At 43.3% G+C, this 27,294-nt stretch overlaps 1 protein-coding gene across 5 annotated transcripts in view; it reads right to left on the bottom strand.

The window, feature by feature from the left end:
• Positions 1-2,260: 2,260 nt before the first annotated feature.
• Positions 2,261-27,294, bottom strand: part of ENTPD4 (ectonucleoside triphosphate diphosphohydrolase 4) — a 36,795-nt gene continuing 11,761 nt past the window's right edge. For 2 of the 5 annotated variants that reach the window (XM_060653253.3, XM_060653255.3), the window contains 10 exons: positions 25,727-25,877; positions 25,096-25,199; positions 16,699-16,758; positions 16,266-16,420; positions 14,416-14,582; positions 10,923-11,247; positions 8,871-8,956; positions 8,601-8,654; positions 7,835-7,996; positions 2,261-6,639 (listed from right to left, as the gene is read on the bottom strand). In XM_060653253.3, the coding sequence (XP_060509236.3) occupies positions 6,417-6,639; positions 7,835-7,996; positions 8,601-8,654; positions 8,871-8,956; positions 10,923-11,247; positions 14,416-14,582; positions 16,266-16,420; positions 16,699-16,758; positions 25,096-25,199; positions 25,727-25,877 (1,487 nt within the window). In that variant the 3' untranslated portion in view covers positions 2,261-6,416. The remainder of the gene's footprint in view (positions 6,640-7,834; positions 7,997-8,600; positions 8,655-8,870; positions 8,957-10,922; positions 11,248-14,415; positions 14,583-16,265; positions 16,421-16,698; positions 16,759-25,095; positions 25,200-25,726; positions 25,878-27,294) is intronic. The other 3 variants (XM_060653256.3, XM_060653258.3, XM_060653257.3) reach the window with 3 other exon arrangements.

Genomic DNA, 27,294 nt, shown 5'->3' on the forward strand with positions numbered 1-27,294 from the left:
TTAAGTGTCTCAGTCTTCATCTCAAATCTAAGTAATAGATAAAGCTTGTGCCGGGTGGAAAAGATGGAATTTTAGGAGAAAGTGTGGGGTGTGGTTCCTGGAGTTGAGGCCGTGAAATCACAGGCAGGACGAGTATGATTCATCTTTCCAAAATTGCCCGCTTCAGGGGTACCTGGGTGGCTCAGTCAGTCAAGTGTTTGACTTTGGCTCAGGTCATGATCTCATGGTTCGTGAGTTCGAGCCCCGTGTCGGGATCTTTGCTGACAGCTCAGAGCCTGGAGCCTGCTTCAGACTCTGTGTCTCCCTCTCTTTCTGCCCCTCCCCTGCTTGCACTCTGTTTCTCTCTTTTAAAAATAAATAAACATTAAAAAGTTTTTAATTAAAAAAACCCTTACCAATCATAAACCTGTGAGAACAGACCTGGGTACTTCCTAGAAATCATAATACAGTGACAGAGTAAGTCCCACACGGGGAATGAGGAGGGCACTCATGACCTGGCCACAGACCAACTCTTCCTTCCCCCTTCTCCTTTTTTCAGGAAGAAAAAAGTGTCTCCTTTTCCCTCCATTTCGTTGAGTTTATGCATTTAGACAAGCCTCCTGTCTTTTGCGACTACCCCCATTATGTTCTGTGAGGGGCTTTCAGCATTTTTCTCAGGGCAGAAATCCTTTTGCAGGCTGGGTTTTCTTATTTGGGTCTCTTACACACAACAGGCTGTTGACAGAAACGTTTAAGCGGCCGTGAAGTCTGGAGCCCAGAGCTAATTCGCCTGCCAAACAGGATCAAGGGTGAAGGGCAAAGATAGGAGGCCAAAGCCGCTGTCTTGGCTGAGGCAGGGCTTAGTCAACCTTAATGGATATATTGATAGAAAGAGACAACACTGCTGGGGGAACTAACACCTTCTTAAGAACAAATGGAAATGCCTCAACCGGTCACTTCTTTTTTGTTAAGAAGAGGGGAATGGCAGGCTGAGGCCATCAGGCGCTCACACAAGGTGGGGCTGGGAGGACACCTCGAGGTGTTGGGTTTCACGCAGATGCTGATGCTCCAGGCAAATCGCAGAATCTGCCACGCGGGCCACTGGGGTGAAGGGGCACTGCTTTGTCCTCTGATGACCTTTCCATAAGAAGACAGTCTGCGATACAGATGACGTTGGAGTCTCTGCTCCCAGACCAGTGCGAACGCCAGAACCCCTCTGTGCAAACCATTAGCATTTCAGGGTGGAAAAAAAAAAAAGCCTCCCGTGCATTCCACATTCGTGGGGCAAATGGAAACAGATAATAAACAAAAATCCCAAACCACGGCCTTTCGGCCCTGTTGACACGGGCAGCTGTTGGAAACAGGTACTTACTTCTCGTCAATCAAGTGGAGTAAAATTTAGACATCTTTAGATGCCTTAAATATTTTATTTGCCCTCAGGCCCAAAGACCTGTATTTATTGTCCCACCTCAGAAATTATTTAAGCAAGTTCTCTTTCAACTTCATCATCCCATTCTTTCTGCCTTCCACGTACCGTGCTTCTGTGCTCACGCTGAACTCCCACTGTGCTCTGCTAGTCCCTCACACCCTTCCATACATATGTCTTAGGCTCTTCTTTTTGTTAACAGCCGGTCCCTTCCCGCTCCACCTGTCTCCATCATCTGTTTTTGGGTTATGGCTCGGGCTCACCTCCTCCCACCCCAGGGTAAACCTCTATACAGTCTCAAGCAGCGGGAAGAATTGTAGTTTCTAATAGTTGTTAGTAACATAAACACGGAGATTCACATTTCTCTGGAAACAAGCCAATGCTTTTAAGCTTAGATCTAACTGCAGAACTGTGTAATGTAAGGTTAGCATTTGATTTCACTATTTATAAGAAAAAATACATAAAAGTTCATTAATTCTAGTTTTCTGATCTATATTCAGAGTGAATATTTTATTTATTATTTATTTATTTACTTTAAAGTAGGCTTCACACCCAATGTGGGGCTTGAACTCACAACCCGGAGATCAAGACCTGAGCGGAGATCAAGAGTTGGGACACCTAACCAAGGGAGCCACCCAGGCGCCCCTATAGTTGATATCTTAAAATGATAACCTTATTAACAGTTGGCACCGAATGGCCTTTGCTATTGACACACGGGTTGCTATTACACCTTGGTAAATATTTCTCCTTGTGAAATATTTGGCTTGTGAGCTGCTGGACACGCAGACCCCTCCCTCCAGAACACAGACTGAGTGTGCTTCACTGTATGCATGTGAATACAGCAAATGCAGGGTGTGCAGTCAGACTCAGACCATTTATTGTACCGAATTGAGACTCCAGTTCAACTAAGCATTCTGACAGGTGACAAGATTCAAACACCAGAGGAAAACCTACTTCGGTCATAAGCAAGCAAGCTCACAGAGGGTCTGTGGGCCAGCGGATGAGCTTTCATTTTACTGGCTCTCCACACCCTTCTGTGTGCGAGCGTGGCAACACGAGGCTGCCAAATATGGAAACTCATCGGAGCCCACAGCACCCCAAAGGCCATTACCCTTATCCTGAATGGAAAACATCACTGAAATTAAAAAAAAACCATTTAAAGATCTCCCTTAGTTTTTGTAATTCCTAACTGTAAAATATCACCTCAGTGACAGAACAAAGAATTTTCCTTGGTGGGGCACATCATTCATTACTGAACCGGAAAAGCAGTACCACAAAAAAGAAAACACTCAAGTAGAAGTAAATAGCTAAATAATTTACGTGTCGGTAGTTTTGCTGCATTGCACATAATCACACAAAACCCTAAAGCCGATGTTTTTTTTTTTTAAAGCTTAGAAAACACATTTGCCTTTCCAAGCTTCTTGATGCATGCTTCTTCTAAGGAAAACTATTCTATGCAGGCCTGATGTTTAAACTTTAAATATCTGTCCATCTAAGAGGTTGCCAACCTGAGTGCACAGGTGTGAACAAGTGACCCTCCCAGCCGTCCAGGGGGGCCAGGCACAGCCACACGCAGCCTCTCCAGCTTACCCCCGCCCCCCCCCCCCCCCCCCAGGCTGGGGAGCGCCAAGGCCAGCAGTTGAGGGTGAAAATATGCAAGCAGCACTGGTTACAAAGGGGTATGTTTGTACTGTTACTGTGATGTCCTCCAATGGACTGCCAGATCTCGGGGAGCGTCCTCGGAGGTCTGGAAAGCAGCAGTGCACAGTGTGACGACAGGAGAGCGTCTCCCGTAGCGGCACTCCCAGCAAGGCTCGACACGGCGTTTTCTTCCACGAGGCTGCCAGAAAACCCCACTGGCGCCATTTCTTTTGCTTTCTATTCCAAGTATTCTGAGTTCCCTGCCTTCTTGGCCAGCCCTTAATTGCTATGAACTCCTCTCCTGGATTAATAAGCTCCTCCCGTGCTTGCCTCTCAGCCCGGCCCCCCTTGCATCAGAAAGACCCACGTGAGATCCTCTGGAGAATGCAGGCCTCTCCACGTAACTCAGCAAGCCCTCCTTCCTGAACAGCACCTTCTCAGCCCATGGGGGGACGCATGTTTGCTGGCTTACTGGAAAACTGACCTTGAAAATAATCTAGAGGGAAAGGCAAGAAGTGGAATTCTGGTACACACACAAATACTTCAGGATTGAAAACTGGTCAGCTCTTGCCCAGCTCTTTTTGTGCCCATACACAGCAACTAGCCTCATGAACTAAGAGAATGTGGTGCGTATGCCTTCTTGAATGGGGTCGTTCGCGCAGGGGTCGGTGAACATCTTTAAGGGACATCTGTCCATAAAGGGACATTTAGTAAGTATTTTAGGCTCGACAGGTCACATACACTGTCACATATTCTTCCCCCTTTTTTTTTCTTTTAACAACCTTTTAAAAATTGAAAAACCATTCTCAGCTCAAAGGTCTTCTAGATTTTCCCTGTGGCCAATAGTTGGCCAAGCCCTAGTCCTGGGAGTTCTTTGGGAGGGGAACATGGGCACTTAACTATGTAAAGTATAAGGTTGTTTGGGCCTTGGAACCCTGGTTTGGGATTTCTTTCGAAGACTGAGGTAGGTCCTTGCGGAGGGATCCCTAGGCTAGGTGTAAAGCAGAACTGGCTGTCTCGATTCTGCCCCCAAATGGTACCGAGCTGGACCACACTGGCACCCTTTGTTTAAAAAGTGGCAATCTATGGTGGGAAGTCTGAACTAAGGCCCATTTAAATCTGGGCCTATGCTGGCTAATCCTTGCCTTGATTTTAAAGGCAAAAATCACATACTCCAGGCATTTGAAAAGTTTCATTCTCAGGTCACTTACTACTCCCAATGGTGGGCAGCAGAAAAGCTAACGCGTAAACACACTCCCTCTTCGCCGCTAATGCCACCCGCAGTCTACAGGACAAACCCCGTCAGAGGATTCAAGGACGAGCACACCAGCTCACTCTGCTCCCGGGGTATCTAAAACACTGCTCATCGGTGGCTGGGTCTTGATAAGGAACAGCATTTACCAGGGACCGAGCACTTGAATAGCTGGAGACCAGCGTTTCTGAAGCTGGACCTTTCACAGGGCCATTTACCTCCGTCCTCTCTGAAACAAGACCCCACACACATCAGAGGCTGTACCAGGACGCCGCTCCTCCAACCTTCCGTAGATCTCAGAGACAAGTATTCTACCGATAACTTTTTCACTGTTAGAATATTCACTGTGAAGAGCAGAGTAAGAGAATTTGCGTTTCTTTTATACATTTGTAATCTTTTCAAGTCATCAAGATACAGTATGCCATGTTTTAAATAATAAACAAGATAAAAATCTAAGTTAAATAAGGGCTCCAGGATCTGAATCCTTTCTCTAATCAACGAAGTCTGAAGAAGCAGCTGATGGTTCTCAAAATAAACATTTGCTACCAACCAACCGAATTTCACTGTTCTAAGAAACAGCACGCACACACACACACACACATACACACACACTCATAAAAAGAACTTCACCTAAAAAAACTAGGTATGAGAATTCCCAAAGCTTCTAAACAAAATGAATAGGTGTAAAACAACCGATCTCACATACACCAATCCAGCTGTCCTCTTTAGGTCTTTGTTTAAAATGTCGAACCCGTTTTCTCAAAATGTGAGTTTATTTCTTGTTGAAGTCAGACCCTTCTCTTCGTCCGGATTTACAGTGGTATTAACAACCATGGCCTCAATCATGGCCGTAATAAAGAGAACCTGTAAGCATGGGGGCCTCCAAAATAAAACCACTGAGACCATTTTTAATTAAGGAGGGGAACACCAACTCGAAGTTGGAGGAAACTAGAGCACAATTAAGCCCGGAAAAACGTACCACTAAGAAATGCGGACGTGCCTGTCAGCAGGCACGAGCTCCAGTTCCAATGATGTCGAAAGCGGTGAAACTTGAGGGATTTTCCAAGTCAAAGACATAATGTTCTAAGGCTGCTGAAAGGTGCGACTGAGCAAGTCATTACCCGTGGTGAGGAAAGACAATGCATGAACGGTAATGGGGATTTTTCTACATAAAAAGAAATGAAACAATAAATTTTGAAGTGTGTGTGCTTTCAAAAGAAAGAGCACTGCATTCTCTCATCCTCTACCCTTAGCATTGCTCTCTCATGCACCCACATTCCCTCTCTCTCACACACACTCTTCCTCCTACACACACACGCTTCTCTCCCACACTTTCTCATACGCACACTTTCTCACACACACATTCTGTTACACACACACATTCTCTCTCACATTCTTTCTCTCTCTCACACACACACACACACATTCTCTCATACTTTCTCTCACACACGCATTCTCTCACTTTTTCACACACACACACACAAAACACTCTCTCACACACACGTGTGCACTGCTCTAGTCGTTATTTCACATCTTCCAGGACTATCAGTTTTAAAAACAGTTACCTCCTGGTGCCTGCCTTTCTCCGTCTTGGGTATAAATGGCTTTGAGTTTTTCAGCCCACAAACAAAACATGTAGTGACAGACCTGAACAGTAAGTGAAAACTACACACCACCCTCTTCAGCTTAGAGCTTTTGAGACGGACAAAAAGAGGACTGCGATTTCCGCCGGGCGGGTTCTGGTTTTGAGAACGCGACACTCGTCAGTGCCACCACCACTGATGGCAAACGGCTTTGCCATTCCCTCCAGAGGCAAAGTGCAGCTGTTTAAAATTTAACATCCCTCAGAGAAAAGCCAAAAATCTTCGTCGGTATCCTATGCAGCAAAAACAAAGTCATTTTCCCTTTTTCCTCCACTTAAACCTGTATTCAGAACGGCTAACCGCAACACTTTCTGGACAGGCAGAGCTTACGACAGTGGAGTTTGTTTTTGTTGCAAGGAACAAAAAAGGGAAAGGAAAAACAAAGCCGAAAGAGAATAAGGAGGAGAAACCCTGAGGCAAAAATGGCTTTTCCTTCAGAAAGTCTTCCTGGGCTCTCGAACTCCCGTCCCTAAGTTCACGCGGCCATCTTCTGGGACGGCAGGCCTTCCTCCAGCCAGAGGGTGGTGGTCGAAGCGCCACGCAGCGTCCGCCTGTGAATGCGCCGCAGCCGCAGCAGGTAGAGAAGGATGGAGAGCAGGACCACCAGGAAGCAGCCCGAGAACAGGTAGTGATTGTAGACAAAGGAGAAGCCCCTCCAGTGAGCGTGACTGGCCCGGAAGGTCTCCTGCTGGATATCCCTGGGCAGCGGGACACAGAACAAAGAGGGCGAATCAGGCCAGGAACGCGATGTGACAGCGCACGGGGCACGTGCCCTATCGGAGGAACCGGATTTAGGGCTCCGCTCGGAGACAAATACTGCCATCCCGGTCTCCGGGGCTCAGTTTCTTTCCCTCTGTAACGGAAGCCGCCTGGCCTAACAGAGGGTGGCTGTAATTATTAACAGGATACCACGTGAACGTGCGTGCAGCTACCATCACTGTAACTTGGGTCAAAAATCAGAGAACTTTAAAAGAACTGTGAGGGTTTCACTACGAGCTGGACGCCAATGTGGAATCAGACCACCTGTCTGGGAGCAGTAACAGCCACGACTCACACTTCTTTGCGGTTAGCCCAGCTAAACAGATTGCTGGGACATGCTCAATTAAGTGAAGGGGATAAAAAAAATCCCCCGAAAACGAACTCCTCATTTGTGAGTGCACCAGGGTTGTTATGCGGGGCCAGCTGACAGCCAGGTCTGCGAACGCGAACGGGGAAAACGTCCACCTTTATTTTCCCGATTCCGACCGGCATTGCCACCAACCACGAGTGCAGACCGCAAGCTACGGGAGCGTCGGCACTGCTTGTGGCTTTGACCATGGGGCAGCTCACAGGCCGCCGTCACGTGGCGTGGTGGGGGCTGGCAGGTGCCTCCAGACGTCGACACACATCACTGACATCACTGTACTGAAATTACAGGAAGCACTAGTTCTGCTCCTGGATTTGTTATTTCACGTTTTAACAAAAAAGAACACGTATCACTATGTCGCCAATACGTTTTCTGTAAATATTTGATAAATTTGAGAAATATATTTGATGTCTATATTTCAATACTGTGGTTTCCTCTGTAACCTGTTATTGACTTCATACATTAAAAACAGTATTTTGAGAAGGAGTCCAAAGCCACAAAGGTGAAGAACCCCAGAACTAACCCTTCCGTGCAGGGGCCAGGGAAAGACACTTGGGAAAAATCAAACAGTTTCGTGCTGCATCTGACGGGATGGGTGGGGTGGGAAGGATGCACTGGGGGGAAGACCAAAGTCAAAGTTCACTGACCACAGTCCTGCCCACAGCCAGCGCTTACCCCAAACGCCCTCAAACCACAGCTGCCGCGCTGATCATAACCACAGAAAAGCATCTTCTGTTTGATTCTCGTCACCAAATTCAGAGCCGTACCTTAACGGTAAAAACCGGGTCCTGTAAAGGATTGCTCCGAGGGTCCACTGAACCTCCTTATCGTAAACTTGTAAGGCTGTCTTTAAGTTTTTGTAGTTGACAGGAAACGAAAAGCCCCTATGGAACACCTCAAACATCCAGGCAGACTTGAAGCACTGATACCTACGAACACCAAGCACAAACGTAAGTGGAATTCATTTGCTTGTCAAAATGAACCAGACGCCGAAACGGCCTTTCCCTGTGACCAACGCGGATGCAAAGGCTTCCCTAGGCCTGCATTGAGCAGCCGGACCACCCATGTGCGCCTTTCCGGTTGATTTACTTGGTTTGTCCCCTTGTCCACAACCCAAAATAATTCACCTGTCAAAATCAATGAGCTCACGAAATGCGGTCTCGGTAGGATTTAATACGTGGCCATGACATATTTTTACCTCAGGCGATCATTTACACTGATAAAGTGCCAACTTCTTTGGACCTCAGTTTATTATAAAACGAGAAGGCAGAGGGTCCTTTTCAGCTCTGTTATTTTGTGATCTGAAATCCTTATTAGAGACTTACTTTTTGCAAAGTGCTGGGCTAAGTTAGTAATAAGACAGCCAATGCACTTAAATGACTTATAATGACAGGATTTTTGAAAAGCACCAAGTTACTAAGAAATAAGGCAGAATTTGATAAATGCCACTGGGGAGACATAATGCGCGCTCTGGAGACTGAGGTGGGTGGCGTCTGCTTGAAGGGGCAGAGGAAGACGTGATATAGCGCTGACCTGACTCTGAGGTCTGGGCAGGACTTCAACAAGCAAGGGACGGACAGGGGAACTCTAGGTGGAAGGAACAGCAAAAGTGAACAAAACACCGTAAGACATGTTTGGACACAAGTAGCTGTTGTCCTGTCTGAAAGGAGCCCAGGGTAGGTGAGGGGAAACAGTGACCGATGAGGATGCAAAAGTAGACTGGGGCCTGGGTGTGGCAAGCCAGGGGCCAACACTCGTGCACAGTTTCTTAAAACCGCCTGGGGACGGCCACCCACTGCTTACTTTAGCCTGTGGAGGTCGGCGTGGGAGGCATACAGTCCTCGGTCAAAGCGTTCCCGCAGGATCGACCACTTTGTTGCACAATAATCCTGGAAGAAATTTCACCCCAAATAAATCACCGGTAAGTGAACAGGTTCTTCATTTTAAAAAGGGTTTACCAAATTCATATTCATAAACAACCATATCCTTCCAATTAGGCAACACAAGCTTCACCTCTATGTGTAACGTGAACCCAGCAAATGCTTACTGATCAGCAAAGACCATGGTTGTTCTGTCTTAAAATTCTGCCAAAGTTATTGTTACAGAAAACTTCCCTGCCCACAACCAGCCTCTTCGAAACTGCTTAGTTTCCTCCTCTGTGACTGCCTGCGACTGGCGTAAGCTTCTGGAAGAGTGAAGTGGTACCTGAGCTGGTTCAGAGTGGCCGCCTGTGTCTGAAGTGACACAGTGCAAGGCTCGGGGAACACCAAGCTGATTACAGAAGGCTTTGTCTTTAGGTGAAGGGAGAGAAGTGCCATCTTTTCCTGAAGTTATTTGTAATATTATGTATTTTTAAAGATTTTTGCTTTGAGAGAGAGAGAGAGAGAGAGCACACGGGCATGTGGCCGCAGGAGGAGCAGAGACAGAGGGAGGGAGAATCCCAGGCAGGCTCTGCACTGTCAGCGAGGGGCCCGACTCGGAGCTCGAACTCACAAACAGGTCATGATTTGAGGCGAAACCCAAAGTCGGACACTTAACCAACCGAGCCGGCCAGGTGCCCCTGTAATAATATTAATAACTAAGATCTACTGAGCACTAAGGGCCTTTTCTGAGTGCAATACTTAAGATCACTCCTTGGCATGGCTATGATTGCAACATCTATTTCAAGGAGGAAGAAACTGAGGCTCTGAGAGATGGTGAAACTGCCCCAGGGAACACAGAACAACACTCAGTCTGGGGTGAGAGGTAAGGACAGACATTTAGGGCAGAGGAAACAGCGTGAATGAAGACAAGATGGGAAGTAGCTTGGATCCAAGGGCAACGAGTAGCTATGATTGGAGTAGGTCATGAGAGGTCGGGAGAGGAGGCCCCGGGAAGAAGGCACGCTAAGGCATTTGTGATTTATCCTGGTATAAAAGGAAGCCGATGAAGACAATAAATAGAGAGGAGACTTGTGCTTTAGACAGGTCTGTCTCTGGGAGCGGTGTGACTGATGAATGACAGAGGGAGACCAGACGCAGGAAGGCCAGCGGGGAGGCTCCTGTAGTAGGGCAGGTGACAGACGCAGGCCCCGCTAGGGCGGAGAGAGCAGGACAGAAAGCAGGGAGGGCTTTGAGAAATGAATACAGGTAAAATAACATGCCTGATGACTGATTATGGGGGATGTGCAGCGAGGGAGGAATGAATGGTAGGGAGAAGTCTGGAACTCCTGAGTTTTGAGAGGTGACCAGATGGTCAGGGATGCCATTAACTGAGACAACATCACAGGATGAAGGGCACGGGGAGAAAATGGTGAAACCGGCTTGCTTTGGGTCACGAAATCTAAGAGGCACCGGGCATGGAGGCTGGAGCCTCTTCTTGGTGGGCAGTAGTTGCGAACCATGAGCATGGAAGAGACCAGCTAAGAGCCTGAGGGTCCACACCCTTCCAAGGGTGGAAGTCCAGTATCACCAAGGTTTAGGGGGTATGAAGGTAGGGAACCCTGGGCAGCGGCCAACAAGAGAACAGGGGTCCCGGCAGCTAAGCGACAGGAAGGCTGCAGGAGTATGGCCTGATACCAGTGGCATTACTACAGAGTAATATGCAAGTCTGTCACCCGGAAGCCACTGGCCATCAGAGCAGTGCCCGGAGTGGTGGGCAGCAGGTGGCTCCCCGCGGATCTGTGACTCCTGTCGGGACTACCTCTTTCGCTCAGCCAAGGAACAGGATCCCCAACAGGTTGCACTACAGCCTTCCATCCTCCACCTTCCCCTGCTCTTGGGCTGGGCCTCCAAACGTGAAGGGGGGACACAGGCTGCCAGTGTCTACACCATCTCTCAAAAGCATGCAGGAGAAGAGGGTTTCTTTGAAGGTTACCTTTGCGGCTTTAGTAAAAGTAGCAGCGTTGTAGTCCCCCCCCATTCGTAACACATCCTCAGTGCAGTAGTAGAACTCCGAAAAGCCATAGAATTCGCTGTTCTGGAAGTGAATGGGAGGCTGGTAGACCCCGTTGAGGGAGGTCTGCGTCTCGTTTGTTTTATTCATGAAAGGCTGGATGGTCTCTCGGCACAGGTCAAAGTCTCCTGTTCCCCGGAGGTACATGGTCTGCCCATTTTGCTGGATTTCGTCCTTAATGTCCAGGGGTAAGCAAGGGTCCAGGTATGGGGTGTCAGGAGCCATACCAGTCTGCTTCCCCAGGAGCCTACGGGACAAAGAGAAACTTGATTTGAGACTGACAGAAAACCGTGTTTTCAAGCAGCGGCTGCAAGCCAGCGTTTCTCAAGACATGCTGTGTGGAACGTGAGCCCTGCAGGGTGTCCTGGGGGAACACGAAAGGGTTCCGGGATAACGAGGTCAGGGAAACAGGTTCTCGAGCTCCCTCCTGGAGGAGGTTGGTTCACCACCCATCCACACGTGCATACAGCAGATACCTACGCAGACACTGTAACAGGGTCCAGTGAAACAGCTACCTGGTCAGATTACCAGAGCTTTCTGTACCCTGGCACACGGCCTGCACTCTCGGCCCGTGTGCCTGCGGTTCCGGAACTCCTCTCGGTCTAAAGTTCACTGCAGCTGAATGCCCACCAGCTGTGTCGCTTCCAACCCTCTTCTGCCACTAGAGCTTGCCGGTGTAATCATACAGAGATGAAAAGTGACTACAGACAGAAGTAACTGGGCCCGTGCAAGCCACATTAGATGCCTTAGAAAAACACAATAAAGGCAAGTTGCTCGAAAACTGCTGTCAAGTTCAGTATTAGCATGGTTTAAAAACACTGGGAAAATGTGGGAAAAATCTAGAACTTTAAAAATCAAATTCCTTTACAAATGTCTGTTAAGCCCCTGGTAATCTTTAAAAAAGCCAAAATGACACTGAGATGAGGTGTGGTGCATGCCAGAGAGATGACGGGTGTAGCCTAAGAAAAGACCTTAGTCCAGAGCAAAAGACTGGCAAACGAACACATAAATTAAGATGCTTGTGGTTTGATTCGATTTTTGATCCTCTGTTTTAACTGATTTTTTTTTAAGTTTATTCATTTTTGAGAGAGAGAGAGAGAGCGCGCGCGCACGCTCAGGGGAGGGCCAGAGAGAGAGGGAGACACAGAATCCAAAGCAGGCTCCAGGCTGTCAGCACATAGCCCGATGAGGAGCTTAAACTCACTAACTGCGAGACCATGACCTGAGCCAAAGTCCGACGCTTGACTGACTGAGCCACCCAGGAGCCCAGGTTTTAACTGATTTTTAAAAATCAACTATTGATCCCAATTGCTGTAGATAAGAGAGTGTCCACTGTACTACAGGCTCTGAGAATTCCCATGGAAAAGAAATCTTAACTGTCTACCGGAATGCGCTGTGCTCACGACTTCCCAGTGAAATTTCCCTGCATCTGTCATCCCATTATGTGTACTCACTGCTCGTCACCATTAAGCAAGCGAGGAGCAAAAAACAGCTTACAACAACTGGACCTGTTAGTGTTTGATGCCGTGATGTCACATGGGCCGAAAAGGCTGTGTACGTCTTTGGAGACTGCCACTCAACTGACAGGTTGGTTATTCCTAAACTCAGGGCAACTCAAGATGGACTTGAATGTAGTAAGTTAAGGTCTTCGCCATTAAATAAAAATGTTTCGTTTTTAAAACTCAATGGCTACTAATAGAGAAATAGCGATGCGTTTCAAGGCTCAATTCATATGTAAAAAGTGATGACTAACATTTATAATTATTATCAAAGTCCAAGACTCGTCAAATTACTGTTTTTAGTTGCCCTATATCTAAATTAAGAAGTACCACTGAATTGTCTGTTATACAAGTTTCTTGACATTAAAATCAATTAGTAAAAATTAACATTGCAGAAGGTGTTTCTCCAAAGTTCTAATTCACAAGGCGCCTGGGTGGCCCTCAGTGAAGCGGCCAACTCTTGATTTCCGCTCAGGTCATGATCTCATGGTTCGTGAGTTCAAGCCCTGCATTCAGGCTCTGTGTTCACTGCACAGAGCCTGCTTCGGATCCTCTATTTCCCTCTTTCTGGCCTTCTCCGGTCATGTTCTCTCTCAAAAATAAACGAACATTAAAAAAAATTCCAAAGTTCTAATTCAAACATCACTTATAAAATATTTCTATTTTAGGACTATTTATTATAGAAAATAATTATGCCACAATGTACCGTATAATACACCACGCTTAAAAAGAAATTATGCGACTACCTATCTCTCTTTTTTTTAAAGTTTATTTATTTTTGAGACAGAGACAGTGTGAGTCGGGGAGGGGGCAGAGAGAGAGGGGGAGAGAGAATCCCAAGCAGGCTCTGCACGGTCATCACAGGGCCCGATGTGGGACTGGAGCCCACAAAGCCGTGAGATCATGACCTGAGCCGAAACAAAGAGTCAGGCACTTAACTGACTGAGCCACCAGGTGCCCTGGGACTACCCATGTCTTAACTAACACCATTCAATTAATGTCTGGAGAAGAAGTTTTTATTGTTCTTCCTATTCACACATGTGAATTTCTGGAAAGTGTGGTACTGAATGGCTCTGACTTGGTCATTCTTCAAGTTCAGGCCTCCCCAGGCTTATTAAGATTAAATTGATCAAGGAACTAACTATACACTACCATTTATCTGTATAAATTAGGATTTTTTTTCCCTCAAAATTGCTCATCAAAACAAAGAAAACAAAACAGTAATTAATAGGATATTTTATATAACCCCAGATTTCAGATATTTTTATTCATCCACACAGCTTTGCTCTTCTTATGAACTGATTTCAAATAAATAACTGCTATATACTTAAACTGATAAAATAAATTTAAACTGATAAAGCATTGCTTTTGTTTTATATTTCTTCGATACCAGAATTCTTCATAAACTCATTTTTAAAAGTTTCCCTGCTAAAAATGTTTAAAACCACTAACTTAGACTTCTGGATCATTTCTTGCTCTTGAATACCTTCCTGCCCTATGGTTTTATCCACTAAATAACTGCACAGGCTGGTTTTCCAGAACACCACCAGAACAACACATAATTCCCGTCCATCATCAATGACAATTTTATCGTCACATACCGCTGGCCCCCAGGACATCTGCAGTAGCCCAGGTACTGAGTTTCCCAGGGACTCTGCAATGTGAAATACACTACCCAGGGCTCAAAACTCCTACTATGTTAATAGTGAAATTTCTAATCCAGGGGGGTGTGGATTCGGGGCTGAAGGCAGGACCCCAGTGCCCCTTCAATTATTTCTCAGCTAGCAGGGGGGTCGAAAGCTGATGGCGTGGACACACTTCTGCTGCTTGAGGTCTCCCAGCTTTGCCTGGAGAGGTGCTCTACAAGCAGAGACCGAGATCTGAAAGTGAACGCTGAGAAGCAGAAGGTGCTTTACCTGTTCTTTTGAACTGTGTTGGCAAATATTCGGTCTTCGTATCTCTGTCGAGCAGCATTGCCACCAAACCCAAGAAATGTGGCCACGTAGACCCGGTACACATGCTCAGTTTGGTGAACATCACATCCCAAGTTAAATTCAGCCAACAAGTTCTTAGCGACTTCTTCCTGCAGATGCAAGGATAAAAAACTTTAATATTTTAGGCAATACCATAACAATTACCTCCTGTGAAAAAGAAGGATCTATAAAGATTCTCATCTAAAAGCAGCAAAAAAATTCTGCTTCTGCGTTTCCCAAGGACCCTTCTAAGCATCCCTCTGAATTCAATATGACAATTCTGACTTAGGAAATTCCAGATATGCTGCACATCTGTGATACCGTTACTTTCTGTAAAGGGATGTGAGCGATGTAGTTCACATCCCCCAATCTAGAAAACCTACTTATGGAAGCCTATGCTTTAGGAATAATTCTAACCGTTGAAAAGTCTTTAGACACAAATATGACTTCAGCGATTCTGTGCGAGAAAAAAACTGGGTGTTATCTAAATCTACAACCTCAAGGGGGTTTCGTCAATTATGGTAATATTTTATGGAGGAACATGCATATGCCCTATTAAATAAGCGATGCAAAATTGTATAAACAGCAATATTACAACAACTGTATTTTAAAAAACTATAAAGAGGAAAAAAATGAATAAAAAGAAATACAAAATGATAACAATGGGTTTTTTTGGGTGATGCATACACAGAAAACTTTTAGCCCTGATTTTTCAGTATTTTTTCCAAACCTGCTATGTTATTTGTTTTTGTTTTGTTTTTGCTTTATCTTGAGGAGGAAAACATGACTTTTAACAGAGTGCAATAGTTTCTAGAGGCATTCCTGGATGAGAAGTAGGAAACACAAATTGTAATACTTGAATTTAGAAAGCATTTTTCTTAAGAGCTTAATAAATATACCAATAACATTTAGTGAGTGAACATTGGGTGCCTGGCAGTACATTAGATATACTATCTGCACTAGAGCATTTCAGCTTTATAATAAGCCCCCGTGAGAGGTACTTGCATTCACATTTACAGATGAAGAACCAAGTTCAAAGAACTTAAGTGATGTGCATCAGGTCACACAACTAGTGAGGCCAGCCTGACGAGGGAGCCTAGACTTGTCTAGCTGCAGCCTTTTTAAACCACTACACTATATGACAGGAAAGTCATAGTGCAGGAAACCAGGCTTTGGTGGAAATTTATAGCTGAGTGGAAACAGAATCGCAAAGACATGTAGCAATTCAGGAACACACGTAGAAACCTTTCTGGTGCTCACTATACAAGGCTGCCCAGCCTACTGGGGAACTACAGGCAGTGACTGAAAGCCACGAAGGGCATGGAGAGAAACAGAGGAACCCTGTTCAGAAATGTGCAAGCAGTGCATTCAAACCTCAGTCCTTTCCAGAAAAGTCAAAAGCTGTCTGAGCCTTATAAAAAAAAAAAAAAAGAAAAGCAGCACGTTCCCCAACTATAACTTAAGAAATATGATGCCATTACATTAAGTTTTACAATATCTGTTGAGAAAAGAAGTGATTGAAGAGAAAATACAAACAAAAATTCAAGCATGTAACTGACATTTATACCAAACAAAAACTGTGAAGTTCAGAAAACAAACCAGCCGACTTCAATGAACAAACACAAACGGAGGTTTGCTTGGCTTCTTCCTGACTCCTTTCTCCTGGGTCGGGAAGGTGGGACCTCAGCAAGCATAGTAAGGGTGTGTTCAGACTCAGGAAACAAAACAAAAATGGATGGAGACATGTTAAAGGAAAACCAAAGCAAACAGAAGAAAATTTGACAGATAATAACCTGCTGTGAGGAGGCAAAGCTTACAGTTTTGGGAACTTCGTATGCTATCTGGGTCGACACGCCTCCCATGTCGAGAATACCGGCTGTCCTTTTACGGAGAATGGCTTCCCTGCTTTCACTGCCAGGAATGTTAACCTCCACAACTGCCTCCTCATCTGCAAAGAACAAAAACAGCCATTGGAACAGAACAAATCCAGAGCACTGAGACCCCGTGAAGAGTCCCCTTGTTTTCATGGTACTTTCAAGCCTAACTAGGCAAATGCAATCCACTCCTCCCACCTGAAGTCAAGGTAATGGTGTGAAACGTTAGTTCCCCTCTCTGCTCCTACACACTCAGTTGTGTCACAAACCTTCGCTCCTTTTCTATCCTTTGGATTAGATGGACCAGCCATCATTTCCAGTCAGACACATTAGTTGGAAACATGATACTTACCATCTTCAATATGCTCGAATCGTCCAAGGACAAAATTAATGCCAATCCAAGCATATACACCTAGAGACATTTCACAGGGTGAAGAGAAGAAGAATAAAGTTTTAAGATACTTGGTACAACTCTTATCGATGCAGTCCGTGCAAACAACTCATTTACTTTACTCCCTGACAACTTGGGAGAACATCATCTGAAGTAACACATGCCTGTTGATGTATTTTATGTTTTCCTGGTGTTTTTCTGATACCTCTCAACTTTAAAATTTACGGTTTCATATTAATTACACAGGTAAAGATGTAATTCCCTCAGTGCTAGTTTTCTTTTGAAACTGTTTTGAAATAACGGAGTTTTCACTTTATCAAGTTACACCTATCAATCGCAAGGTTCTAAAAACAAAGTAACTTTGACTCTTCCCGTTCCTTTGTCTCTCACTGCCACTCAGTTGCTGCACCTGATTCTCTTTCTACAACATTCCCTATCCAGTCTTTACCCATTTTCATTTCCACCTGGATTTAAGGCGTCACAGAGACCTAGTCATTCCGCCTGCCCTCCTCCTCCACTCCAACCAACTCTATTCTCTGCTACTGGTCTGACCCCCAGAACAAAGGCCGAACTCCACTGCCCCACGGCCTGACAATCTGAGACCTGTCCAGCTTTTTGTTTTTACTGACGAGAAATGACACGTAACATTGTGTAAGTCTGAGGTGTACAGTGTCTTACTTTGATACATTTATACGCTGTCCTATGACTGCCCTTGTAATGATACTTTCACATTACATAGTTATAGTACAGCATTACTGTCTATACTCCTTATACTGTACCTTAGAACTCTATGGCTTATTTATTACTTGTTATAATAAGTTTGCATCCTTAAATACCATCAATCTTATCCCTCCCCTTGCCCTGGTAACCACCATTTTACTGTTTTTTTATGGGCTTTTTAAAAAAGCCTTAAAAAAAAGTTTATTTATTTTGAGAGAGACAGGGAGAGAGTTGGGGGGAGGGGCAGAGAGAGAGGGAGAGAGAGAATTGTCAGCAGGCTCCACACTGTCAGCTCAGAGCCCAACGCAGGGCTCGAACCCATGAACTGTGAGATCATGACCTGAGCTGAAACCAAGAGGTGGACGCTTAACTGACTGAGCCACCCAGGAGCCCCAGGTTTGACTTTTTCAGATTCCACGAGCAAGTGATATCAACAACTACTATCTTTCTCTGTCTGACTTATCTCACTTAGCATACTGTGCCCAAGCTCCATCCACCCTGTCACAAATGGCGGGATTTCCTCTTTTCTTACGGCTGAATAATATTCCATTATGTATATGTACTACATCTTTTTTAACCATTCATCTGTTGATGGGCATTTGGGTTGTTTCTGTATCTTGGTTCCTTTAATTAATGCTGCGGTAAACATGGGAGTGCAGACATCCTGTTGAAATCCTGTTTTTGTTTCCTTTGGGTGTATACCCGGAAATGGATTGACTGGATTGTATCAACTAGTTCTAATTTTTTGAGGAACCTCCGTATTGTTTTCCATATTTCTTGGACCAATTTACATTCCTACCTACAAAGTATAAGGGTTACCTTTTCACCACATTCTTACCAGCACCTGCAGACATCCTAACAGGTATGAGATGAAATTTCTTCGTGGTTTTGATTTGCATTTCCCTGATGATTAGGGATGCTGAGCATCTTTTCATGTGCCGTTTGGCCATTTTAATGTCCTCTCTGGAAAGTGTGTTTAGTTTTTTAATCAAAAAATTATCTTAATTTTTTGGTTAAGTTGTATGAGATCTTTATATATGTTTGGGATATTAACCCCTTGTCCAGTATGTGCACATTTTTTTTTTTCCCATTCTGTAGGTTGTTTTTCATTTTGTTAATTGTTTCTTTTACTATGCAGAAGCTTCTGAGTTTGATATAGTCTCATTTGCTGGTTTTTGCTTTTGCTGTTTGTGCTTTTGGCATCATGTCCAAGAAATCACTGCCATGACCAATACTGATGAGCTTCTTGCCTACATTTTCTTCTAGGAGTTTATGGTATCAAGTCTTAGGGATTTTCTTTGATTCTTTTTGAATTCATCTTTGTGAGTGGTGTGAGACAGGGGTCCAATTTCATTGTTTGGCACGTGTTTCCCCAGTCTTCCCAGCACTGTTCGTTGAAGACACCATCCTTTCCACTACTGGGTGGTGGCTGTATATGCTGGTATTTAATTCTGGGCTCTCTATTCCGTTCCATTGGTCAACGTGTCTCTTTCTGTGCCAGTACGAAACTGTTTTCATTAACACTGCTTTGCACAATAGTTTGAAATTGGAAGCATGATACTTCCAGCTTTGTTCTTTTTCTCAGGATTGCCCTCGCTACTAGGGGTCTTTTCTGATACGAAATTTTAGGATTGCTTCGTCTATTTCTGTGAAAAATGCTTTTAGCATTTTGATGGGAATTGCACTAAATCTATAGATTGCTTTGAGCAGTATGTCAATTATAACAAGATTAATTCTTGTGACCCATGAACATGGGTTGTCTTTCAATTTGCCTTCTTCCATTTCTTCCAGCTAAGTCTTGTAGTTTTCATTGTAAAGATCTTCCATTTCCTTGGCTAAATTTATTTCTATTTTATTGTTTTTGATGCCACTGTGAACAGGATAGTTTTCTTTCTTTTTCAGATGCTTCATCATTAGTGTAAAGGAATGCAATTGATTTCTGTATGTTGGTTTTGTATCTTGCCACTTTATTGTAATTGTTGATCAAGTCAATGACATTTCCTAACTGACTCTTTAGGATTTTCTATATATAAGATCATATCATCGGCAGATAGTGACAATTTTAGTTTTTCCTTTCTGATCTGGATGTATTTTCTTTCATTGTTTTGCCTAATTGCTCTAGCTAAGACTTCCAGTACTCATTGAATAGGAGTGGTGAGAGTAGGCATCCTTGTGTTGGTCTCGATCTTAAAGGAAATGCTTTCAATTTCTCTCCACAGAGTCTAAGGTTAGCTGTCTGTCATATATGGCGTTTGTTATGTTGACCTATATTTCTTCTACACCCAATCTGTTAAGGATTTTCATGAAAGGATGTTGTATTTGTCAAGTATTTTTCTGTGATGCTTTTTTGAGATGATGCCATCCATGATTTTTATTTTTCATTTTATTGATGTGATATAATTTATTGATTTGTGCATGTTGAAGCATGCTTCCATCTCAGTGATAAATTCTATTTGGTTATGGCATATAATCCTTTTAATGTGTTTTTGAATTCAGTTTGCTAGTATTTTGTTGAGAATTTTTACATCTATATTCATCAGGGATACTGGCCTACAGTTTTCTTGTGGTATTTTTATCTGGTTTTGGTATTAACATAATGCTGGCCTCACAGAATGAGTTTAGAAGTTTTCCCTCCTTCTTGATATTTTGGAAAAATTTGAGGGGAATTGGTATTAATTCTTTAAATGTTATTCTCCAGTGAAGCCATCTGGTCTTGGAGTTTTCTGTGTTGGGAGTTTTTTGATTATGGATTCAATCTCTTTACTCGTTATTGGTCTACTTAGATTTTCTATTTCTTCCTGATTTAGTCTTGGCAGGTTGTATGTTTTAAAAATGCATCCCTTTCTTCTGTTACATATTTTATTGGTATAGAATTGTTCACAGTACAATTGAGCTTTGAACAGTACATAGTACAGTTGAGTCTTGAACAATGTGCATGTCAGGGGCACTGACCCCCCAATAGTAAAAAATCCTTGTTAACTTTTGATTCCCTAAAAACTTGACTACTAAGAGCTTACTGTTGATCAGAAGCATACTGATAAGTGTTGTTAAGAAGATCATAAGGAGAATATATGTATAGTATTGCACTGTATTTATGGGAAAAAAGTCCACAAGTGGCCTCGTGCAGCTCAAACCCACGTTGTTCAACGGTCAGCTGCAGTCTCATGATCCTATGTATTCCTGTGTGTCAGGTGTAATGTCTTCTCTTTCATTTTTTTCTTTTTTTTTTTTTTTTTTTTTAGTCTAGCTAAAGGTTTGTTAAGTAGAACCAGCCCTTAGTTTCATTGATCCTTTCTACTGATTTTCTGTTTTCTATTTTATTTATTTCCACTCTGATCTTTATTATTTCCTTCCTTCTGCTAGCTGTGGGCCTCATTTGTTCTTTTTTTAGTTCCTTGAAGTATAATGTTATATTGTTTGAGATCTAATTTCTTGATACATGCTTTTATTGCTACAAACTTTCAGAACTGCTTTTGCTACATCCCACAATATTTGCAATGTTCTATTTCCATTTGTTTTGAGATACTTTTTAATTTCCTTCTGAGATACTTCCTTTTGAGATACTTATAATTTCCTACTTTAATAATCTTCTTTGATCCACTGGTTTCGAAGTGTGATGTTTAATTTCCACATATTTGTAGATTTCCTCACCATCCTCTTAATTTCTAGTTTCATACCACTGTGGTCAAAAAGACAGTTGGCATGACTTCAATCTTCTTAAACTTGCTAAGATTTTCTCTGCATCCTGCCATATGATACAGCCTGGAGAATGTTCCATGTGCACTTGGAAAGATGTGTATTTTGCTGCTTTAGGATGGAATGTTCTGGACATGTCTATTAAGTCCATTTGTGCTAACATGTGGTTCAATTCCAATGTTCCCTTGTTGATCCTGTCTGGATGATTCATCCATTGCAGATAGTAGGATTCTGCAGTCCCATCCATTATTGTTTTGTTCCCTATTTCTCTATTTGTTTAATATATCTTGATGCTTGGGTGTGGGGAGCATATACACTAATGTTGTATCTTCTTAATGTATTGGCCCATTTATCATTACAAAACGACCTTCTTTGTTTCTTGTTACCCTTTGGCCTTCAAGTCTATTTTGTCTGATATAAGTTTGGCTATGCCAGCCTTCTTTCGGTTTCCATTTGCTTGGAATATTGTCTTCTATCCTTTCACTTTGAGCCCATGTGTGTCTTCAAAGCTAAAAGTCTCCCGTAGGTGGCATAAAGTTGGGTCTTGTTTCTTTTTTAATCCAGCCATTCTATGACTTTTGATTGGTGAGTTCAATCTGTTTACATTTAGGGTAGCTGTTGATATGTAAAGTTTTACTACTGCCATTTTGTTTTGCCTTCTGTTCATTTTTTATTTAAAATATTTTTTTAAATGTTTATTTTTGAGAGACAGAGACACAGACAGACAGAGCGTAAGTGGGGAGAGGCAGAAAGAGAGAAGATACAGAATCTGAAGCAGGCTCCAGGCTCTGAGTTGTCAGCACAGAGCACGATGCAGGGCTCGAACTCACAAACCACGAGATCGTGACCTGAGCTGAAGTGCGACGCTTAACTCACTGAGCCATTCAGGCACCCCTGGTTATTATTATTTTTTATTTTTTTTTTTGAGAAAGAGAGCAAGCTGGAGAGGGGCAGAGGGAGAATGAGAGAGAATCTCAAGCAGGCCCCACACTGTCAGTGTGGAGCCTGATGCAGGGCTCAAACTCCTGAACCGTGAGATCATGACCTGAGCCAAAATCCAGAGTTGGACCCTTAAGTGACTGAGCCACCCAGGCACCCCTTGCCTTCTGGTTATTTTGTCTCTCCTTTTTTTTTCCCCTTCTGTTTATCTTTGTAAATTTGTGGTTTTCCATGGTTTCCATGATTTGCTCAGGCTCCCCCTTTATGTTTTGTGTGTCTCTGCTTTGATGTTTGCTTTGTGGTTACCATGAGGTTTACATAAAGCATCCCACAGACAGAACAGTCTTTTTTCTGATAGCAACTTCTCTTTGTTCACCTATAAAGTTTCCATCCTTTACCCTTCCCCTTTTATAGCTTTGATGTCACAAATTTTTTTATGTTGTGATGTTGTTACCAAGCTGTAGTAGCTATAGTCATTTTTAATGCTCTTCTCCCTTTAAGCTTTATACTTGTTTTATGTACTATTCTAAAAAAGTCCGTTTTCTAATTCTATTTATCACCTTAATTAGGCTTCTGTGCGCTTTCATCTTTTCATTTCAGCTTGAGAAGTTCCTTTCAACATGTCTTAGACGGTGGTCTGGAGGGGGTGAACTCCTTTAGCTTCTGTTTGTCTGGGAAAGCCTTTACTTCGCCTTATATATGAAGGATAACTTTGCCAGATACAGTATTCTTGGCTGGCAATTTGTGTTTTTCAATACTTTAAAATGTCATTCCATGCTCTCCTGGGCTCCAGAGTTTCTGCTGACAAATCTGCTGATAACCTAACGAGACTTCCTTTGTAGGCTGTCTTTTTCCCCCGGCTTCCTTCAAAATAATTTATCACTGACTTTTGACAGTTTTAATGTGATGTCTCAGAGCGGGTCTTTTTGCACTGCTAGAGAAGCTGGTCTATTGGCTTCTTAGACTTGTGTATCCAGTTCTTTCTCTGGGCTTGGGAAGTTCTCTAGGACACCTCTTTAAATACGCTCTCTGCTCCCTTCTCCCGCTCTTCTCCTTCCGGGATCCCCTTTAATTTTGTAGGTTCTCCTAATGGGGGTCTGATAGTTCTTATAGCGTTCTCGCCCCTCTTCTACAGGAACAGTTCTATCTCCCTGTCCTCAAGTTGCTTATTCTCTCCTCCATCTGCTCTATTTCCAACGTTTTTTAGTGCCTTCCTCATCTCATGTGTTGAATTCTTCAGCTCCACATTCTGTTTGGTTCTTTAGAATTTTAATCTCTTTGGTAAAGTACCCCTCTGTTGATTAATTTTATTCCTGAGATCACTGTACTGCTTCAGTTTTCTTGTAGCTCACTGGATTTCTTTATAATTGCTATTTAGAATTCTTTACCAGTTAGATTTGAATATTCTGTGCCTTTGGGTTCATTACTAGAAAATGGCCATGTTCTTTTGTGATACCATATTAACGTGACTTTTCAACGTTTGATAAAAAATGTTCAAGTAGTGAACACCTTTCTTATTTGCGTATGGCTTTTTTCACTTTGAGTCTAACAGTTCCACAGGTTGGTAATTTAAAAAAGGATGACTGCGGAGTTGGTGGAGGTGTGTGCTTAGTACTTGGGGCTCTGAATGTGCCCACAGCCTGCTAGCGGATCCTCAAAAGGTTGGGGGTGGGGTGTTCCAGAGATCCATGGGCAATCCTCTTGCCAGAATTCTGGGGCAGACAGCGGCAAACACATTCCCTCCGTTCTCTGAGCCTTCCTTTTCCTTTCCCTCCTCCCAGAAAGACTAACAGGTCCTACCGTGTGCTGTTAGGTAACCCCCCACTCACCGCCTTCACCCTCCACCTCCCCTGCTAGAAAATTCGTGTTGGTCCGCTGCTGCCCCTGCTGCCACTTGCCTGGCCCCAGGCCTTCCTCTGAGGTTCAAGCCACCCACTTTCAGATGGATGGGTCTCTTGGGTGGCCTTTAGCTGCGTTTTCTGGGTTATGGATGTCTGAGTAGTTGTAAATCAAATGGGAGAGAAAAAAGGAACAACTCATGCTGCCATGATGATGGGGCCGCCAAGACCAGTCCCAACTTTTCGAATGACTACCACTTTTCCAAAGGGCCGTAAACCATTCAAACTAAAATACTTTTGTTTCCCCATCCATCATGCAGCTTTTCTAACCTGTGTTGACTCAAATCATTTCTTCAGCCTGGAATGAACTTCCTCTCTCAGACCCCCACCCTTACCGTGCTCCGGCATGCTTTTAACCATCCGTTGGGGCACAATTCAAATGTCACTTGCTCCATGAGGTCCCTGGTTACAAAAAAAAAATGCCTCCCTCTTTCAAACTCCCATTATACTTCTTCCCCACTCTCCTCATGGCACCTAAGACTCCACCTCATATGGCGGCCAACTGTGTACCTCACTTGTCTGTAAATAGCTCAGTGGCAGTGTCTGAATTTCACCCAGTTTATATTTTCTACAGTGCCTTTCACAGAGGAGGTATTTGCTGAAATGATAGATGATTTTGAAATAAATGCTTTTGGTCTCCATTTCTAGCAAGCTGTTCCCCAAATAATTTCATTGCCTTGTCATTTCATTTTCAAGTTGAAGCATTTCTTTGAAAACAGAACTAATATTTTCTTAGCATATCAAAGTCAAGAATAATTTTCCTTTGTAGCAAGTAAATCAATAGAAGGCTCCAGTAACTCAGTAATTATCGTAACTCCATAAAACTGTATAACTTAGGCAAGGAACACAAACCTTTCCTATCAAAATGAGTCCAAAATATGTGTCCTAAACGCAGTGAACACAAACTAAGTTATTCTTTTAATGGCTTACTGTTTGGATAATAAAGACTGTCATATAAGAAACTAATTTTGCCATTTAAAGATACTATTTCTAGGCTATGATTTCCCAAATTTTAAGATATTAAAAGTAATTTAATAAAGCGTACACTGGGAAACATTTAAAGGAATAACTTCCCAAATTTCAAGTTGAAGACCAAGATACCAACCTTCTTGTTTCCCTGAAATTACTTCTGCATGAGAGTCAGAAAACAGAAAGTCAAAGTGCACGGGGATGTCGGTCAGAAGGTCTTCCAAGATGGCTTTCTGCTGGCTGTAAGACAAGCCCCAAATTCACAGATCAAGATGCATCCTACGTTTTTTGTTTAAAAAAAAACAAACCAAACCAAACAAAAACTGTGGCTCTGGTACATCCTATAGGAAAACAGTACATTTTAAAACCAAAGCAATCCATTAAAAAAACCTATTTATTTTAGGAAGGAATTTCATGAGCTGTGTGGATTCTGTGATTCCTAGACATAGAAGTACAACCGCAACCCTTACACTTACAAGATAGAAAATCTGGTTTTTTAATGACAACCTTATAGTTTACAGTTTATAGAAATACACAAGTACATTAAAAGATTTCTGGGGAGTTCCGGCTAAGGGAATAGTTCTGGTAATATTCCAAATGTGAAAAAGGGATTTTTAATGTTTTCCTTTTGGGTAATAATGGTATGTGATGATACCATGTGATGATAATGGTAGAAGAGGAGAAGGAAAAGAGACAGGAGGGGGGAAGGGGAGAAAAATAAACTACCACCCTCACCCACCCAGCCCTGGCTTCACGTGGAGGATCACCTTTCGGGAAGGATTCTCATTCCAGCTGTGCAGAGAATGTAGAGAGGCGTCTCTTTGTGCTTTGCCCGTGGTACATGCTCTGCAGCAAAGTTCAAGAGTGGAGAAATGTAATCACTGACTTTCTCCGGAGAGGTAGCAAATTCTGAAATGCCTACAGAAAAAGGACACTTCCATTAACAAGGAGATGGTTAACTAATAAGTTACATTTCTTCGATGTGGCTAATTTGAGAGAAATTCAAGCTGCATACCACCCTCTCCTGGTTTTCCCCTATCTTTCTAGCAACAAGCTCTCTTCCTTAAATGCTGGTGGTATTAAATGTTCAGTCCTACACTTTCTTCTCAGTCTCCAAAAAACTGAGACCCAGCTGAGCAACTGCTATGTGTCAGACACTGGGATCACCTGCACACAAGCTCATGCCTGCCCTCGAGAACATGTACCCGCTTTGCTCGGGCAAGTACACTCACTCCCATGGCTGCCACACCATCTATGTGTCTCGGATCTCCAAGTGTCACCAGTAGCCACCAGACCTCATTCCCCTTCTCCACATCAGTAGGTGGTAACTGTCTACTGGACACGCCTCAAACTCAACATATACACGTAAGACAAATCTGAACTCAACTCCTGCTTTGTAGTTACCTACCCCAGTGACCACCGTCATTGGCCATCCAGCGGCCCAAACTGGGATCCCGGATAAAATCCCTCTCCCTCCCCTAATATGCATTCTGGGTCTCACTGATTGCCTCTCCCTGGTTCCTCTCACATTATTTCACTTCTCCTCATCTCTTCTGGCAGCCTGACGCAACACATCCTACCCTCCAGTCTTGGTGATCCCTCGACCATGCCCTAGGCAAAGGGAGTCTTCCTGGCTTTGAATTTTAGAAGTCCCCAAATTTCTCATTTCACAGATTAGGCAACTGTGGATCCAGAAAGATGTAATGATTTGTAGGAGCAATCAGCAGAAAACAGACCAAAAGCCAGATTTTTTTTTTTTTTACTCCACATACTCTTCCAACAGACACCAAGCCCTAAACTACCCAGAATCCACTAAGTAAGGAAATATCTAGAGCTTTGTTGAAATGCTATACATGAAAGGCCCCGCTTCAGCACTGAGAACTGCTATAAAAAGGTACTTGAATTTCTACTTCAAACATTTTCTGTAGCATGAGAGAGAACCATGTTAAACCTGATTTTAAGGAGATTCTGGTGTACACCCTGGGATGATGTCCCAAAGGACACTCCAAGGCATGAAAGATTTTATCTTATTCCATGTGAGCAGTTTAATCACTGACAGAACTTGGTATGTGAAGCTGGATGAAACGCAATGTGCTTTATAGAGCTTTATATTTCAATCTTCTGGTGAATTTTTTTTTTTTTTGATCAATATCACTTTAACTCTGAAAATGTTTCTAGATTAGGAACGCATAAAAATTTAAGGGACGCGATAATAGAAAACTAAAAATTAAAAGTCATTCACTAAGACTTATAGAAAAAAATGACCTTTGTTCATGGAAATGTACTCTGATATCAAAATAATGCTTATACAAGAGACTCAGATTCAATTCCTTCT

Source organism: Panthera onca, chromosome B1 (assembly GCF_046562875.1).
Source record: "Panthera onca isolate mPanOnc1 chromosome B1, mPanOnc1 haplotype 2, whole genome shotgun sequence".
Classification (NCBI taxonomy): domain Eukaryota; kingdom Metazoa; phylum Chordata; class Mammalia; order Carnivora; family Felidae; genus Panthera; species Panthera onca.